Below are 19,236 nucleotides of genomic sequence, written 5' to 3'. Positions count from 1 at the left end.
GCTCACCACATTACTCGAGAGAATAATGCATCCTGGCTAAGATTAATTTTTCAGTGTGTCTCTGTGAATCAGTCTAGCTCTGTACTGCTCTTTGTCTTTATCTTTATCTCTTCCTGTCTGTGTCGCTCTAGCTTGCTCTTTCTGTCCATGTCTTTCAGCAACTACAAATCAAATGGTGCAACGTTGGCAATACTCTCTCTGCAGTGTGTGAAAGTAAAAGAGTGAAAGCTGGTGCTGCACTGATGTCACTCAGCAAGAGAAATCAGCAGTGCTGTGATGTCACAGTTTTAAAATGCAGCTTTCAGCCAATCACAGCAAAGCATAGTAGAGTGCTTTCAGCACCCTGGACAGGGACACCCCCACCGCAACCAAACTAACACCTACTTCTATTCTTATATTCTGCCAAGTCCCATTTTTCCAGCACCCTTCCCCCCACACAGCTGACTTAGAGGTCATTGCGTCCTTGGAGCCTTATTCATTGTGCATTAGTCATCATGCATGCTAATTTAAAACTCCAAAATGAGTCATTTATGATTTCATACAAGCACGTGCACATAGTTGCACTTGAGCGTAGAGAGAGAGATGCTCTTCTGTCCATTCATCGCGCAGATGTTTGAAGTGCTGCTTGCTTAGTGGTGAAAGTGCTAAATTTGTTGCCCGGTTAATCAGGCTAAAATCACACTGGCAGTCGTGTACATGGCATAATGGGTGCTGTTAGTACACCGCTGTGCCATGAATAATGCAAAACAAGATGTGTTTCCTGTGTAATCTGACTGCTGGGCCCCCAGGAGCCTTTAAGAGACAGAGCAGGGTGTGAGGATCTTGATCGGGAGATTAGGCCATTAGCGATTAGGCCACATAGAATGGTACTGATCCTCACATTGGAGGAGAAGTCAAACTGACTGAGATTTTACGTCATGCTGGAAAGTGAGATTAGGTTTTCCAATAGGGAAGGGGGTTAGAATGGGTCAAGGGACTACAGATTAGTCTGGAGAGGTAAAATAGAGCACTGTGATTATAATAATGCATTTATGTTTATCTGATGTCAGATGCTCAGTCAACATGAAATGTGTTTGCAACCCATTTTGCTTGCATAAAGTGACTCATTGCAGAGTAACACTCATTTTAGTGTTACACACATTCAAAATCTATGATATACCATATAATACCATATCAGTTATCGGCTGGTATTAGAGATTTTAATTTATTGTATTTTATTCCCTCTATTTTTACATTTAGATTGCCTTTGCTATCATCTAATACTCACTTAAAAAGTATCTTTAAAACCAAAATTCAATAACACTGTTAAACATCATTTAAGCACATCTCAAATTGAATATGCATTTTCATTCTGCACATTATAATGCTGTGATTGATTTGTAGCATTTAAATTATTGTTTTTTTATTTATTTATTTATGTAGACAAAATAATCTAGTTTTATATATTGTTCATATATCAGTTGTTAGCCGTAACATGAAATTAACTATCGCTTAAACTGTTTTGGCCAACTTCTAATAATATTGGTGCATAAATATAGGTGCACAAAACGTATATAAACAAAATTTAAACCTGATTTTGGAACACATTTGCTCCCTAGAAATGGCCTTTAATATTTTCACCAAAAAGACATTTTGAGTCACAGATCAGTCTGATAACATCTTTTTGGAGAGAAGAATAAAAATACTTTTTGGTAGCAAAAGTTACATTATATTTTCATTTTATGCCTTTATAGAAAAAAAATGTAGGGCAAGACTTGAAATGTATCCATTAAGAATAATAAATGGGTTTCATTTGGATTTCATATTGATTTTACAGCAAATATCTTTTAATAGAATCACACTTAAACACATTAAGCAAAATTAAAGTCTTATAGTAAACTATTGGGATATGTACTCTAAGTGTATTTGGGCATTAGACTGTTTTTCAATATTAGCAAATTGTCATGCTGGAAGTTAAGGGTGATTTACTTAAAGGGGTCATATGATGCGATTTCAATTTTTCCTTTCTCTTTGAAGTGTTACAAGCTCTTGGTGCATAAAGAAGATCTGTAAAGTTGCAAAGACTAATTTTTAGACCGATGAGCTTTGTAAAAATCGATGCGTTTCAGAAAGGTGGGGCATAGAGGAGAAACAATAATGTACAGTATGTGGAAAATAATGTGTTTTTTTAACCTTAAACCGCATAAACACATTTCATTACACCAAATACACAAAATAATGTTCTTTTTAGCAGCATCATATGACCCCTTTAAATATTTGTAAAATGTTAAAATATTTCCTTGAGCAGTAATAAAATTGTCAAATTGCCAGGTTTTCTTACTATTACTTTAATCATGCTAATATATGATTAAAGCATGATATACTGTATACTCGCATCTGCACTACAGAAAGGAAGATATTCTCCTGTACAGACTGGTTTACTCTGGTTTCTTCTTGGATGCTACATCGCCACGCTGCTTGCCAGTGAGGGCACACATGGGCAATCTCTCAGTCGTTTTGCTCTAGGGAGAGGCCTATAAATAAATAGAGTTTTTCAGGCTTCATTCATGTGCAGCGGAATATGGCTGTTTTTGTTCTCGAAACACACATATTCAGCTCTCATTTTACTTATACACTCTACTAAAAAATATTCATTCCAGCATGCTCATCAGTTTGCATAGCTCTACAGAATGGACATTGCGAAACTGTCATTTCAATAAAAACAAGCATTTAGCAGTATGAGGAATTTCGGTAAAGATACAAACATATTAAAACTTGTGTACAACAATATGATAATTACACCATAGCCAGGTTATACAATGTCTGACATATTAAGACAAAACCACTGTAATACAAGCATAATGCAACTTAGCATGATAAGACTAGTATGAAATTTCTTTGGGTGCTCAGTCACTGTGCAGGTTTGAGATTTCATTGATAGCATATACTACGAAAGCATTCTGTGAAATTAAACAACTCAGAACAGGCTTTTACAATATTTCATAACAATAGAAAATGACACTTCTGGGAGTAGACATCTCAACAATGGTTACTCATATCCATAACATGCAATATTACACACAATTCAGTCACTTTCACTAACAAAGAATGCACCTACACAGCCATTTCACATTCATTTACAATCTTTGTGAGCAATTGGACTCAAAGCTAGTCAGAAACTCACCCAGACGCAGAGCAAGTGTGTTAGTTTGAAATATCACTGTTGCAGCATTATCTGATTGTACCTTTAATTATTAAGATATGAATCTATCTCTCTTCGGAGTATTAGTACACAGTTTTTGTGTCTTTATTGTGTTCTCATGTCATGTCTTTTATTTTGAAATTTCATGGCCTGTGATTGGTTCCTGTTCAGTTGTCTTGTTATCAGGTTTGCTCTTGTGTATTTTTAGTCCACACATTTGCCTGGTCCTGTGTCTAGCATTAGTCACATTAGTCAGTGTAACCAGGTATTGATTGGTGAGTTTTTTTTCTTTCATAATTAACACTAAAGACTAAAGAAACGCATGGGAACAATCGAGGTAGGTAAATCCATGAACACGACAATAAACACAGGAAATTAGCAAACAGGTAGATAATGAGGCCTAGAATGTACTATAGGACGTGAAAAGGACGTGACGTGTGGCCAAGTATGGTGACCCATACTTGGAATTTGTGCTCTGAATTTAACCCATCCAAGTGCACACACACAGCAGTGAGTAGTGAACAAACACACACACTGAAAACACACCCGGGGCAGAAAGTGGAAACAGACACTATATTGTTTGTAAAGGTTGGAAAAACTTTTTTTTTGTTCAACCAAGAACTCTGTAAAAAGTAAAACTGCAGTTGTTACCTTTAAATGTTAGTTCAGTCTTGTGGTCAGGTTGCTTTAGCTATAGTGAGTCAAATGATTTATGGTTAATAGAATGTTTTATTAAATAAAAAATATTTCATTTGAAATGTAATGTCAATGTACAACATGGAAATATATATATATGTGTGTGTGTATGTGCACGCTTTTTTAATAGTGTTTACTTATTTAAATAGCTCAGCTTAAGTTATGCAAGTTATTATCAATTTATTGATAATTTTCTTGGTTTAGTCTTGTATTTCTGCTTGCTATAATTAGGTAAAAATAGCCCTAAATTGATCATGTTACAGATAACAGATTTATTATGTAGTGTTGGTAATTCACTTAAATGAATGAGCAATGCTCAGAATGCTATCACATTATCACAATATCACATGAAGATTTGTAATTCACTGAAATGGCTGAGCAGTACTTAAAATACTAGTGCAAAATAATGTATATGATATTAATATCTTATTTATGATCTTTTAATGATTAAATGTCAACCCATTGATTGGTTTGCCCTTCAAACTAAAGTGTTTTTATCAAGTTCAAGAGCATTTGTGCATAATGTTGTTTGTTGAGTCACAACCTGGATCAGAGCGGTCTGTGTACACGTGCTGCTAGATCAAGTGGAAGTGGGTTTTCTTTTACAGTCTTTAGCTATTCTATTAGGAGGACACTCATTGTTAACTGGCCTCTTGTCTCGCTCCATGGCTGTGTACATTGCTTAATTAAATGTTGCCGTGTCTTAATATGCAACAAAGGAGACCTGGCTTTCCGACACCAGACTAAGTGCTGCGGTTGCCAGGGAAACAGGCGGTTTAGGCATGTCTGTCTCCCCTCCTACTCGTGTCTTTAGAAGAGTGAAAATTACTGGCTCTGCGATGGACAGCTCTGTGCATTTTAACACATGGCATGATACGTAATGTTGGTGCCTAGTTTGTAAAAGCTATCTCAGCATGAATAAATGCATGATGCAATTACTCCACAATGGCCTTTACAGTCTGGGTGAAAATGGTTGTGTAATGACACCTCTGAAGGTTAATTGGAAGTCTGAAGTGCATGTTCTAGCTTTCTCTGCTGCTAATGGTCACTTCATGTGGTACTCAAGGTGTCCAGTGCATTTATTCACCTTATTTTGCAACACAGAAGTAAGCTATTGTCTTTGAATGTGCAAGACTTTCAATTCATTAGCCACTATAGGTAAATAACTATAATAATAACAAAGTACCGTAAAAGGTCTATTTGCACTACAAACCAGTGTATGTATGAATATGATAATAAATGTAAAAATATGATAACAAATATCATTTTTCAATATGAAGCAGCATAATGGACTGTTTATACAGGTAAAGTAACTGGAAGCAACGACACTGGAAGCCTCGCTTGTTAAAGTTACAAATGGCCACATCCACTCTTATGTTAAAAATAAGATGTGAATTATGAATGCATAGACCAGGCTGTTATGAATTTGGGATTTTATTTGCTGTGTGTAGGCCTACAGTATGAAAATCAAACTTTCAAGATGTCTTAAAACTAAAAATAAAATGTCTTAACTATTTAAAATAAATTATAATCAATTATAATTTAACAATTTAAATGAAGCGTCAGCTAAAAAATATATGTATTGCATTTATTATACATTAGTGTTGCATGATATACCGGTACTAAAAAGGTATCGCGATATCCTGCTTTTAAAAATGGTACGAGTCCTCATTTTACTAGTACCGGTACTTTAAGCCATTTTAATGACATCGTTTTTAATAAGAGCCGAGTTGTGTCTGCGTGCTGCAGCTGGGCAGTGTGTGTGCAGCGCTTTGCTTCCACTCCCTGCATGAACACTTTATATATCTGTGCAGAGCAGGACTGCTTAAAGTTACTGATAATTTAAGAGTGAATAAGAAACATGCATGAATGAGAAAATAAAGCATGGATGCGCTTTATTCCTAAAAAAAAAAAAAGTTATTAAGTGCAATAAACCTTGACAAAGAACTCACACACCCATCACGCACACTGAAAGCTGCCTCTCACAGACAGCATGCGATCGCAAATCCAGATCTCTTTCATGAGTTTTGTGCTTTGACAGCCAAATGCACACACAATTATGTTAAAATGCCTGTCTTGGCTTATGGCTGAATGGCTTATGACTCATTACTCCAAACAGCTGAAAAATAAAACTCATGTATATCAATATATTGGATCTGTGCAGCAGGCGAATATTCCTCCTGCTCTATATCTATAATGTTAATCAAACAACAAAAGAAAAAGGAAATCACTCACTGATCTTGACTGACTAACTTCAGTAGCTTTAGTAAAATAATCAATGTATGAATGTTTAATTCATACAGTGAAGACCATACTTTAATTTTATTTTTTTATTTATTCAATTTCTGTATTATCTCTTACTTGAATGCTACTGTTCTGTTTGTGTCTTTGTTTTATTGCATTTGTTAATTTGTTTGTTACTTGCTTATTATTAATTACATAGATAAAATAACAAAAATGACCATATCATGATATAAATTGAAAAAAAAAATTACTCCAATCATGAAATTAGATTTTGGTAATTTTTTCATTTGTTTGCGTTTTTTGGCAATTACAGGGATAATTTAAAATAATAATAATAATAATACAACAAAGTACAAATAAGACAGCAAAATACAGAGGAAGGGATATAACAGACATTATACATGGAATATATAACTGGAATGAAAACAAAATCACAGAATACATAGCATTCTACAAACATCATTCAAAAAAAAAAATAAAGCTCATATCCATTTAGCTTACATTTTCATTTGCGAGTGCATTTTTTATTTATTTTATTTATTTTGCTTTTTGTAAATATGTCCTATATGCACACACATGTGTGAGTAGAACATATCTTAAGCTCAGTATAAAAAAACAATAGAAGTCACTACAAAGTCCCGCCATGATAGAAAAAAAAAAAGTGTGTGTGACCAATGGATCTGCCACCAATACTGTAATTTGCCCCTCTTATTGAACAGGGAAAGTGGCCTGTGGGCCAAGTTGATGGTCGATAATAGTTGGGGAGCTCAGAGGCCGTGAGGCTGCAGGGTAGTTTTTCAGTCTGCTATATGAGCTGGCAGTGCAGCTGCCTCTCACTGCATTTACAGTGTGACTTGTGTGCATTTTGTGTGCAAATTTTTCTTATTAATATCTGCATTTACAGTGTGACTTGTGTGCATTTTGTGTGCAAATTTTTCTTATTAATATCTGCATTTACAGTGTGACTTGTGTGCATTTTGTGTGCAAATTTTTCTTATTAATATCTGCATTTACAGTGTGACTTGTGTGCATTTTGTGTGCAAATTTTTCTTATTATTATCAATGTTGAAAAGAGTATTATTTGATAAAGTTATCCCCAAAAACTATCCCCAAACTTTTGAACAGCAGTGTAAAAATAAAAATATGAATACAATGGCCTGAGGTATCTATGTAATATTACGAGAAAAATAACTAGGGTATAACGCTCCGGTTACTCACGTAACCTCGGTTCCCTGAGATAAGGGAACGAGCGTTGCGTCGTTGTTTGATGACTGCTTGGGGAAACTCCTGTTTACTCTATTACTGAAGCCTGATTGGTTAACGTTTGTGTAGCTGCACAAACCAATGGCGCTCGAGCCTGCCAGAAGGGGCAGAGCCGACTGCTATATAAGTCTGCACGGAGCGCCATCTCATCAGAATCATACGACTGAAGCAACAGCCATCAATTTGTGTGCAGTTATAGCACGGCCAGTTACGCAACGCTCGTTCCGTCTCATCTTTCCTCCCATCTCAGGGAACTGAGGTTACGTGAGTAACCGGAGCGTTCCCTATTGAAAGGTAACTCCCGTTGCGTCGTCGTTTGTCGACTGCTTGGGGAACCTATCCAGTAGTGCCGTGCTATAAGCAGATGCAGAACTTAGCCTGCTCCGCCAGCTCAGCCCAGGAACACTCAGCGAGGGCTCCATAAGCCTGAGCCACAAAGAGACCCGAGAACGTTCTGAGGTCTACTTGAGATAACTCTCCCCACCCGAGAAGGGGAGGGGAAGTAAGCATTAGATGGATAAGACCCGCGCCTGCAGGGCAGGGATGTCCAAATTGTAGAATCTAATAAAGGTAGACAGTGACGACCAGTCGGCGGCCGCACAAATCTCCCCAATAGAGATTATACAGGACTCAAATCCGAGGCTGTCAGCGATGTGAAATCACTGGTGACAGCCTTTACTCCGATCCGCCTAGAAGGATTGAGCCGCTCGATGTAAGCGAGGGGCGCTGATCCTCACGTGAGGACTCAAATCCGAGGCTGTCAGCGATGTGAAATCACTGGTGACAGCCTTTACTCCGATCCGCCTAGAAGGATTGAGCCGCTCGATGTAAGCGAGGGGCGCTGATCCTCACGTGTAAAACACACTGGCAGATCAAAGTGCTGCAGTGAGAGTGAAACACATGGGACCTGTGCCGACGTAAAATCACTCAAGCCTGAAGAAGGGGATCCGCGAGTGATGCAGGGACAATCTCGCGCTTTCGTCTGTGAAAGCAGCCTGTCTCCGTGAGCGCAGCCTCAGCAACGCACACACAAATGTGAAGCTGTCAGCGATCTGAATCATTGGTGACAGCATTCTACTCCGATCCACTTAGAGGGATTGAGCCGCTTGATGTAAGAGGGGTGCAATCTCGCGTGTAAAACACACACCGGTGGATCAAAGTGCCGGGGGAGAATGAGCATGCGGGCTCTTGCCAGCATGAGATCATTCAAACCTGGTTGCTCAGCTCCGTGACTGCACCGTTTCTTTCTCCGAGCTCGCTGAGAGAGGAGAAACGGGAGAGCGGGGCTGCCTTCATTTAAGAAGGTGATTCGCGAGCAGAGAAGAGCGAGACTCATGCTCTCTGTGAGAGCATTCCATCTCAGTGAGCACACAGTCTCTGCATGGGCGCTGCCCAGACAGGTGATGCACTCACTGCCCTTCTGCATCTTGCAGGGATTCCGTGCACTGGCCACACTCGTGGTGCGACATTTGCAACAACATCGCAGAGAAATTGCTCAGGAATTGCTCTTACCAGCCGGATAGCCGCAGGGGAAGGCTTCTCGCTTCTTCGCTCCCGGGGCTCTTCTGTGGCGGCGAGCTGCAGGTTGAGCTTCTTCCCTCTTCGGCTTCTTGATTGCAGAGTCAGCGAGGAGATGGTCTTTACGTCTTTAATTGATTACGTCTTTAATTGATTTTTCCGTACGTTTCTGCCATATGTACATTAACTGACAGTCACCACTGATAAGCTACCACTAAATATTGTAGAAACTTAATTTGCTGTAAAGTTGCTTTGCAACGATTTGTATCGTGAAAAGCTCTATACAAATAAACTTGAATTTAATTTAATTGAATTGAATTGAATGATCTCGTCGCTGAAGGAGAAGATTCTGATGAGATGGTGCTCCGAGCCGACTTATATAGCGGTCGGCTCCGCCCCTTCTGGCGGGCTCAAGCGCCATTGGTTTGTGCAGCTACACAAACGTTAACCAATCAGGCTTCTGTAATAGAGTAAACAGAAGTTTTCCCAAGCAGTCGTCAAACGTCGACGCAACGGGAGTTACCTTTCGATAGAGAACTAGGTTTTTTTTTTGTTCAGGTGACATGAAGGTGGTTCTGACATCCCATTTTGTCCCTTCAGGCGGTGTTGATGTGTTTTAAGGGGCCAAACTAGGATGATGTTAAATTTTAAGCCTTTTAGAGAATGGGCTATTATTGTGGTCTCTGTGATTATGTAATCTGTTCTTGAACATGAATGTGTGCGTACCCTTCCTCTTTCAGTCAAGGTGACTGTGTCTCACAGCCCCCTGAAGTTTTTCTACACTATTACGCCTTTAAATCATATATTATTTCCTATGTGACGAGAGGAGAGCCTGCAAGTTGTTCCGTTGTGAAATATACATCATAGTCTCTTAATTGGACCATAATCATATTAAACGATATCAGAATTATTGAGACTGTTACAGTGCTTGTCAGTATGTAAAAAATAATGTTTGAATCCAGATACTGCTGTGGTTTCAGGATGTGTTGTGATGTGTAGTTCATGATGAAGGATGGATGGCGGATGTGTGGTCTGTAGGAGGAGAGCTGGCTGCTTTGTCATGATCTCCTTAGAGACAGATACTGATAGAAGTCTGTGTTTGTTCATATCCTCCTGTAGTGAAGGTGTGAGAGAAAGAAAAAGAGAAGGACTGAGAAATGAAAAAATTGCTTATCTGTGTTATCATGTGATCCGCTCCGTGCTATCGTGTCTCTGGACCGGAGCAGAGGGTGTGTGCGGTGCGGTGGTTAGCGTGACACAGCGCGAAACCAGACTTATTTTTTTCCTCAATGGAAAGCATATTTACACTGTTTGAATCGTTCCCTGTCCCCGCACTACGTGTCGTGCCATTCATTGTACAGAAAATACTAATTCTGTGGACAAGTGACCGATTTCAGCCGCGGCTTCAGCGTCTATTTTATAGTGTAGGAGGCGGGCGCTTCGGATTCTAGAGAGCATTTGGTTGGACAGGAAGTTTGATGAGAAGCTGAAGTACGGTGTGACGTAAAAAAAAAATCGTTGTGCCGTTTTGGCGGAAGTGACGAACTGCAAGCTTTGAATGCTTATATCTTCTAAATGCGAATTTTGTCACTGTTTTGGAGCACACTGCCTTATAGATAACCTTAAGACTAACATATTTATACTAACACCCAAAAAACTTTAATTTTGATTTCATGGGGACTTTAAACAATGTATCTAACTATATGCCTGTCTATCCATCTGTCTATCTTTTCAACATTCTCCTTCTGTCTGTCTTGTCAATCTCCTTCTTGGTCATTCTATCTGTTTGCTGGTCGATCTGTCTACTGCATCTGTCTGTCTAACTCTGTATAGGCCTAACTGTCTAACTTTGTAACTATCTGTCTGAAAGTCTGTCTTTCTGTTTGAAAGTGTATCTGTCTGTCCGTCTACCTGACTGCCTGTCTGTTTAACTGTCTATACCTGTCTGTCTATGTCTAACTCTCTGTCTTTCTAACTATTAGTATCTAACTATCTATGTCTAACATTCTATGTCTATCTATATACATCTATAATACATTCTATTCTATGTCTAACTATCTATGTCTAGCATGTCTAACATTCTCTCTGAATACTCCATCTGTTTGTTAAATATCTAACCAATTATCTTTCTGCCTGACAGTCTAACTATCTATTGGTCTGTCTGTCTAACCATCTAACCTTTTACTATATCGGTGTTGATATAACGATCTAACTATCAGACTATCAGTCTATCCATCCATCTGTCCATTTGTCAATCTGTCCAGCTGTCTGTCTGTCTCTCTATCTAGCTGTCTGTCTTTGTCTGTTTATCTATTTATTCTATCTACAGAGTTCCCATCACACTGCATTATTCAATGTTATGACAGCACTGTAATATTAATAACCTGTTCTGTTCCTTTCATATCTGCATTATTGAGCCTAGGCTGCTCTTTATGTATCCTGTATGCCATAACTACATTAAGAATTTCAATTATAATGACTTGAATTATAATAAAAGTTGTGAACACTCTCATGATTTGGTCTTCTGACCCTAGATGTCTTTTAATAGTATTTTTAATATACTAGCATGCTAAGCACAGTTCAGAAACAGAGTAAGACTGAAACTGAATGCAGGACAACACTGACTAGCACTGGTTTGTGTGTGTAAAGCCAGAGACACAATGCACAAATTTTGGCTGTCCCAGACAAAAGATTGGCATCGTGAAACAATTGTGGAGATTTTTGTGATTGTGGCTCCTAATCGGTGGTCCTGTGTCGTACAGTGAGAGAGGTTCAAAGACGGCCGTTGTCATGGTCTTGTGACCAAAGATAGCCTATGATAATTTTCTGACAGTGTCAGAAATTCAGCATTATCATCGCACAGTGTGTTTGCTGCTACGACCCATGTTTACTGACCAGCCAATAAAAATCTGACATGAAATCAATGCAACATGGCGCTAAAACATAAAACTGCTTACCTCAAGCTCTTATCCCTTCCTCTATCACCGCTTTTCCACTTTTTTCAGCACACATAAAAACTACAACTACCAAAGTGTGATTCATCATGCTCTTTTTTTTTTTTACCACTAGCGCATGCTGATGACGTTTTATTCTTCTATAGAAACAAGTAGTGTACGAGTCAATAGGCATCATCATCGTACAGTCTACATGCATGTCGTACCCAAGTTTATTAGATCCATGTTGCACAGTGTGATCTGCAATGATCTTATAGGGTTGCTAAAATCGTGCGGTGTCTTGGGCTTTACTCTTACCCTGATGTTCTGGTATGTGTTGTGCCCGCTGCTTTTACCCAGAATGCCATAATACAGGAGGAACTATTAAATGTGTTAAAGGGGTCCTTTTATGCTTTTTCACTTTTTCAACTTTAGTTAGTCTGTAATGTTGCTGTTTGACGTTCATGCCAGACTGGGGAGAGAGGTGTTGTAATAATGTAAAATATGTGAAAAATCATGTGTTTTTCGAACAACCTACTATGAGAGCCTGTTCTAGTACACCCCCAAAACAAAATCAAGACTTTGTAAAAGAGCATAATAGGACCCCTTTAAAGCTTTAAAGATCTAGATAAGCTCTGATCTTTCTTTTTCATATTCCCTCACAGACTTGATCCAGGCAACCCAAGAGTCCAATGTCAATATTCCTCAGATGGCTGATACCCTGTTTGAGAGAGCAGGAAATGCCAGCTGGATTGTGGTCTTCAAGGCTTTGGTCTCCACTCACCACCTGATGGTTCATGGCAATGAGGTGAGAAGCAAGCAATTGATTTCTGTAATATTATTAACATGATACTTGTGAGGTAAACAAGACTTAAGGCAATGTCCTGATGTTTTGAATGAAAGTAATTATTATAAAGACAAAACATCATGTTTGTGGTGCATATGCTGAGATGAAGCCTGTCTGTGGACTCGTAAGCCCAAAATATGCGACCTCTCTAGTAGTAGATTTATCATGCAAAAGTTAATTTTTGAACAATTCCACAAAAAATATTAAGCAGCACAACTATTTTCATTGATAATAATATAAAATATTACTTGCACAACAAATCAGCATATTACTGTTTTTATGCTATTTTGATCAACTAAATGGGGGAAGTCGTGGCCTAATGGTTAGAGTCGGACTCGTAACCCAAAGGTTGTGGGTTCGAGTCTCGTACCGGCAGGGGGGAGTGAATGTACAGTGCTCTATCCCACCTTCAATACCACGACTGAGGTGCCCTTGAGCAAGGCACTGAACCCCCACCTGCTCCCCGGGCGCTGCAGCAAAAAAATGGCTGCCCACTGCTCCGGGTGTGTGTGTTCACTGCTGTGTGTGTATTCACTGCTGTGTGTGTGCACTTTGGATGGGATAAATGCAGAGCACTAATTCTGAGTATGGGTCACCATACTTGGCCACATGTCACATCACTTTTTTTTTTTTAAATGCAGCCTTGGTAAGCATAAGAAATTTCGGTAACACTTTAAAATAAGGTTCCATTTGTTAACTATATTTAATGCTTAACTAACATTATCTAACAATGAGCAATACGTTTGTTACAGTATTTATTAATCTTTGTTAATGTTAGTTAATAAAAATACAGCTGTTCATTGTTAATCCATGTCACTTTTGAGCAATACGTTTGTTACAGTATTTATTAATCTTTGTTAATGTTAGTTAATAAAAATACAGCTGTTCATTGTTAATCCATGTCACTTTTGATTTTAATAATGTATTGGTAAATGTTGGAATCAACATTAACTAAGATCGAATAAATGCTTTCAAAGTATTTTCATTGTTAGTTTATGTTAACTAATGTAGTTAACTAATGTTAACTAATTATTACTGAAATTTCTTTTAAAGCTTTTAGATGGTAATGAATGTTAGTTTCATTGGACAGGGGGCAAACACTTAAAAGCTGAAAGCAGTCAGACTTTTGTTTGTGAAAATTACTGTACCGACCTGGCACATAATTCCCATTTCAGCTCAGAATGTATTAAATGGCTCAATAATGCAATTTAAAAAGTGGTTTGGAAAAGTGTTTTTTCTAATTGATTCTGGCTTGGGTCGCAGATGTCTGCATTACTGAAAGACGTTAATGCAGGGTCTGCATAATATTTAACCTACATCAACAGTGTTTAAACCTAACAGTGCAACAAACATTTATGAAGTCTTGCCTTGAATTTTAACCATTTTCTGAGGAGCTGATCCCTACAGCTGACCACCTATTGCACTCAAAGCCCTCCCGCTTCCTCTTATCACCGTTATCACACCCATCAGACTCACAATAGGAGCAGAGACAGACAGGCGGGCAGATGCTCCAGCCCTCTCTCCCTCTCTCTCTCTTTTTGAATGTGCAGTTTACTCTTTCAATCAAGGCTGGTGCTGTGCAGTGACAGAGACATTGGAGAGTGAAAAGGCAGATGGCAGTAGAAGGCAGAATGAGATAAAGAGTGAGAAGAATGGATGATAAAATGAGGGAGGGTGAAGGAACTGAGAACTTGAGAGGAATTGATAGAATTCATAGATGGAGAGGTGCAGCTTCAAAGGATAATTGAATAAATATGAAGCTACGTGTATTAGGGTTGCGTGTGAATAGGCGTCACTGTTATAAATAGTGTCGGGGACATTCATAGAGGTGTGCACAAGGAAATGCTAGTTGTGACATCATGGAATGGCAAAGGTGTTGCGCATGAATATGAATTCTTGCCCAATTAATTGAACAACCTCATATTTTATATACTACAATACAAAAGGTTATGGGACAGTAAGATTTTGTAAATGTTTTTGATGAAGTCTCTTATGCTCATCAAGGCTGCATTTATTTTTTTATTTTTTATTTTTTTTTTTTTGATGGCAAATCTGAATTTTCAGCAGCCATTACTCCAGCCATCGGTGTCACATGAAATTTCAGAAATCATTCTGATATGCTGATTTTGTTTTTTTTTCAGCATTCTTTGAGTTCAAAACTATGGAAGCCCGTTTCCTCCACTGAATAAAAAATAAAACAAGGTAATTGCGACTTTTTATCTCGCAATTCTGACTTTTTTTTCTCAGAATTACAAGTTCATATCTTGCAATTCTGACTTTATAACATGCAATTGCGAGTTATAAAGTCAAAATTGCGAGTTGTAAAGTCAGAATTGTGAGATATAAACTCGCAATGCTGACTTTTTTTCTCAGAATTGTGAGTTTATATCTCGCAATTCTGGCTTTCTTTTTTTCTCACAATTGCGAGTTCATATCTCGCAATTATTACTTTTTTTATTTTTGTAAAATTATTTAGTTATAAAGTCAAAATTTTGAGTTATAAAGTCAGAATTGCGAGATATGAACTCGCAATTCTGAGAAAAAAAGGTCCGAATTGTGAGATTAAAAAAAAGTCGCAATTACCTTGTTTTATTTTTTATTTAGTGGCGGAAACGGGCTTCCATACAAAACACATTTATTTGAAATGGAAATCTTTTTAACAGTGTAGAAGTCTTTACTGTCTTTACTGTCACTTTGGATCAATTTAATACATCTTTGCTGAGTAAAAATATTATTTTCTTTCAAAATGATTAAATTAACTTAGTTGTTTTGGGATTTTAGATCACCAATGCTGATCTAGTGATTAATTTACTTACAAATGAATCAATAGGTTAGCATTTAAACAGAAAGAGACTGATTTGTTTGTCTTGTGATGTTTCGTTTTGAGTAAGAGGGGTCCATAAAATCATCCATGGCTAAAAGTGATGGTCCCCCATATGCATGTGATATTATGTAAAATACAGAAAATACAAAAAGCATACAGTGTCGATTACTCCTAAAAGCATTGCCTTCCATACTGCTGAACATGCAATGAGGGAAAATGTCATAACAATAATATTTATTTAGATGAGCTCACTTTCCAATATTCTAATTAAAGAGAGCTATTCAATTATGAATGTGACCTGCCAGACTGCTTTGTCTGAGGGGACAAAAGTGCTGCTTGATAATCCTCCCCCTAATGTTTAATTCGTTATCATGGATATGAAGCGAGAAGAGAAAGAGGTGTAGCTTTATAGTCAGAAAGGAAGTGATTAGACTGTGATTAGAGGAAAAAGTCCGCAGGATATGTGTTCTATAACATCAGGCTATGTGCCTCTACCGGTCACATACACAAGGGAAGTATTTACCCTGATATATGGATATTTGAAATGGTTAGTAGTCTGACCTAGATGATTAAAAGTGTTAGGTACATTATACATAGCTTCATCTCCCCACAAGCCTCTGTATTGATCAGCTGACACATCAGTTAAACTCTGAAAGGCAGAACTGAAAAGGTACAGCACACAGAGATGATGTAATGCTGGGATAGGTTTGCAAAAAACACTTTGAAAAGATAATTCACGAGTAAATAAAATAATATATACCTTCATATTTTTTTTTCCAGAATTCATGAACCAAAAATGCAATAAATCAGTTTCTTTCATCAGTATTTTTTCTGTCTCATTCTCAAGTAAAACATCTAATCATGAAACAAATTTGTGAAAAAAATTGCTTTACGTAAAAAGGCTTTCTGTAGATATACTGTATGTAGATATATCTAAATTAAGCTTAACCTCTTTGGCAATTTTTTTGTTTTGAGCATAAATCTAACAGCATTTATATAAAAAACAAGACTAAAATTGACAATGGGCTAAGAAAAAAAATCAACATATATTCACTGAAAAATGTTTCATCTTACACTATTTTGCTTCTCAAGTCATTTTATCATATTTTAAAGATTTTTACTGTTAAACAAGACAAATACATTTATACTTCAGTTAAGCACTTTATATTGTACATCATACAGCATGTTCTGTCCAATTATTTTTAGTTAATATTTTCAGTACATTTCCTTTCGTTTTTTTTCCTTGTCTTGTTTTACAGTTTTTTATTTAATGTGTTAAGCTGCATAAATTTGTTTGCAAATTCAGGCTGTATTCATATCGGGTTAGATCTCTGCCACAATTCTGCGTGCGAAAGATCATATTTTGAGCACACACAAGTGCATTTTGCACGCCCACGATCTGAGTTTTGTGGAGAAAATGTTCGTGTCGCAAAGAAAAAAGTATTTTGAGCACACGAAAATCTATTTTGCATTTAAAATAAGTTTTTGGATGTGTGCAGACCTTCTCTTTTGCGCGTGCAACGTTTCACTAGCTTGCTCCCTTGATGCCCGCCCTCAGTGCTCTCTAAATGCCAACGGCTTGCTTGCTCAACACAACCCAGCGTTACAATAGGCCAGAATTCCAGCCAATCAGAGACGAGGCTGCTAAATTCTGATTGGCTGCCTTGACAACCAATAACAACATTCGTCAACAGCGGAAGAGGGAAAATACAGTGCATGCACAATTATTATGCAAGTTGATATTCTGATTATATTTTTTTCCAAGCACATTTTACCAATTCCAAACAACATAATAATAATTATGCACACTTGAATATACGACATTTTTCACTTCCAGCCTTCATGAATAATTATCTATCAATTATAAATGATTAAATACAAGATTAATAGTAGTTATTAAGATTGATGTCGTTTGGAATTGGTAAAATGTGCTTGGAAAAAAATATAATCAGAATATCAACTTGCATAATAATTGTGCATGCACTGTATTTTTCCTCTTCTGCTGTCGTGGTAGCGCAAGGAATGTTGTGATTGGTTGTCAAGGCAGCCAATCATAATTTAGCAGCCTTCTTGGTTGTCAAGGCAGCCAATCATAATTTAGCAGCCTCGTCTCTGATTGGCTGGAATTATGGCCTATTGTAATGCAGGGTTGTGTTGAGCAAGCGAGCCGTTGGCATTTAGAGAGCACTGAGGGCGGGCACCAGGTGAGTAAGCTAGTGAAACGTTGCACGTGCAAAAGAGAAGGTCTGCACAAATCCAAAAACTTATTTTAAATGCAAAATTGATTTTCGTGACTTCGAAATACTTTCTTCTTTGAGAGACAAACATTTTCTCCACAAAACTCAGTTTGCGCGCGTGCAAAACGCACTTTTGCGCTCCCAAAATATGATCTTTCACGCGCAGAATTGTGGCAGAGATCTAATCCCATACATTTACTGCTTATATGCAGTGAGTATTCTGTTTTTTTTTTTTTATAAAACTTCTGCTATTATTTCCATATTTGCATTCACTCCCACTCAGAGCTTTAATGTGAGTTCTGAGTGATTAGTCATTAGATGGTGATATCGGGTTTGTAGAAATTATTTTTTTTCTTCACTGAAGTGCAGTTTTCATGTGCAGTTCTGCATTTCTTATGCCTTTCTTCTTTTTATCTCTCTGTCTCTGAGTTACTGTTGGAAATTTTTCATTTATTTATTTATTTATTTTATATTTATTTATTTATTAAGGACAGTACTGAAATTGTAGTCTTTTGTGTTGTGAAAAACAGCCTTGCATCTGAATTATTCCATATTCCAAATTATAATAATTAATGCACATGAAAAAGATGACCTTTTTTTTTCTTCAGAAGTTCATCCAGTACCTGGCCTCCAGGAACACCCTATTCAATCTTAGTAATTTTTTGGACAAAACTGGCTCTCATGGTAAGTATTATTTCATTAAATGCAGTTGCTGATCAAAATCTTCTTGTTTGACATCAAAATCCCTATGAAAAGTTATGCAAGATATAATTAATTGCACTGTTCTTAAATTAGCCGCTGATAATTATTTTTTGTCAACTTTGTTGTCATGCCCATTTGAATTTGTCTATGAAGTAAAATATTATCAGTCTGTTGTATTTATAAATGCTTGTACTTTCAGGTTACGACATGTCAACGTTTATCAGACGCTACAGCAGGTATCTGAACGAGAAGGCGTTTGCCTACAGACAGATGGCTTTTGACTTTGGCCGAGTGAAGAAAGGGTAAATGAGTCCTCTGCTACACGGCTGTACCCTGAGTTAACAAGTGTGCCTAGTGCATTGGAACACTACTGAGCAATAACAGATTTGAGTGGGATGCTGGGAAATCAAGGACAACCTCTAGTCCCTGAAAATAGCCTTGTGTTGCTGCTGTAGAAAAGAAGTTATATTCACCAGGTTTCCTGCTCCCTTGGTAATACTGTGTGCAAGACCTTTGTTAAAGGGATAGGTCACCCAAAAATGAAAATTACCCCATGATTTGATGCGATGCGTTTGTGTAAGAAAAATATCCATATTTACAACTTTATAAACCTTAATCTCTAGCTTCCGCTAACTGTTGTACGCGAGTTCACGAGAGAGTGGCGTCCAGCGGATGATGTAGGACGTAGGCATAGCATAAGCTCCGGTGAGAATATGCTAGTCTCGCGAGAAACCAGTTTTGTTTACAGCAAAGGAAAACCAGTGTCCTCTTGGCTTATATCGAAATCCTCC

At 37.6% G+C, this 19,236-nt stretch overlaps 1 protein-coding gene across 8 annotated transcripts in view; it reads left to right on the top strand.

Annotated features, from left to right (window-relative positions):
- Nucleotides 1–19,236, top strand: part of snap91a (synaptosome associated protein 91a) — a 71,169-nt gene that overhangs the window by 5,190 nt on the left and 46,743 nt on the right. For all 8 annotated transcript variants that reach the window (XM_016523455.1, XM_016523458.1, XM_016523457.1 and 5 more), the window contains exons 2-4: nt 12,501–12,643; nt 18,352–18,427; nt 18,645–18,747. In XM_016523455.1, coding sequence (XP_016378941.1) covers nt 12,501–12,643; nt 18,352–18,427; nt 18,645–18,747 — 322 coding nt within the window. The remainder of the gene's footprint in view (nt 1–12,500; nt 12,644–18,351; nt 18,428–18,644; nt 18,748–19,236) is intronic.

The sequence above is a fragment of the Sinocyclocheilus rhinocerous genome, unplaced genomic scaffold (assembly GCF_001515625.1).
Source record: "Sinocyclocheilus rhinocerous isolate Xijiao unplaced genomic scaffold, SAMN03320098_v1.1 scaffold300, whole genome shotgun sequence".
NCBI lineage: Eukaryota > Metazoa > Chordata > Actinopteri > Cypriniformes > Cyprinidae > Sinocyclocheilus > Sinocyclocheilus rhinocerous.
Note: the sequence above shows the minus strand (reverse complement) of the source record. Positions and strands in the feature narration are given on the sequence as shown.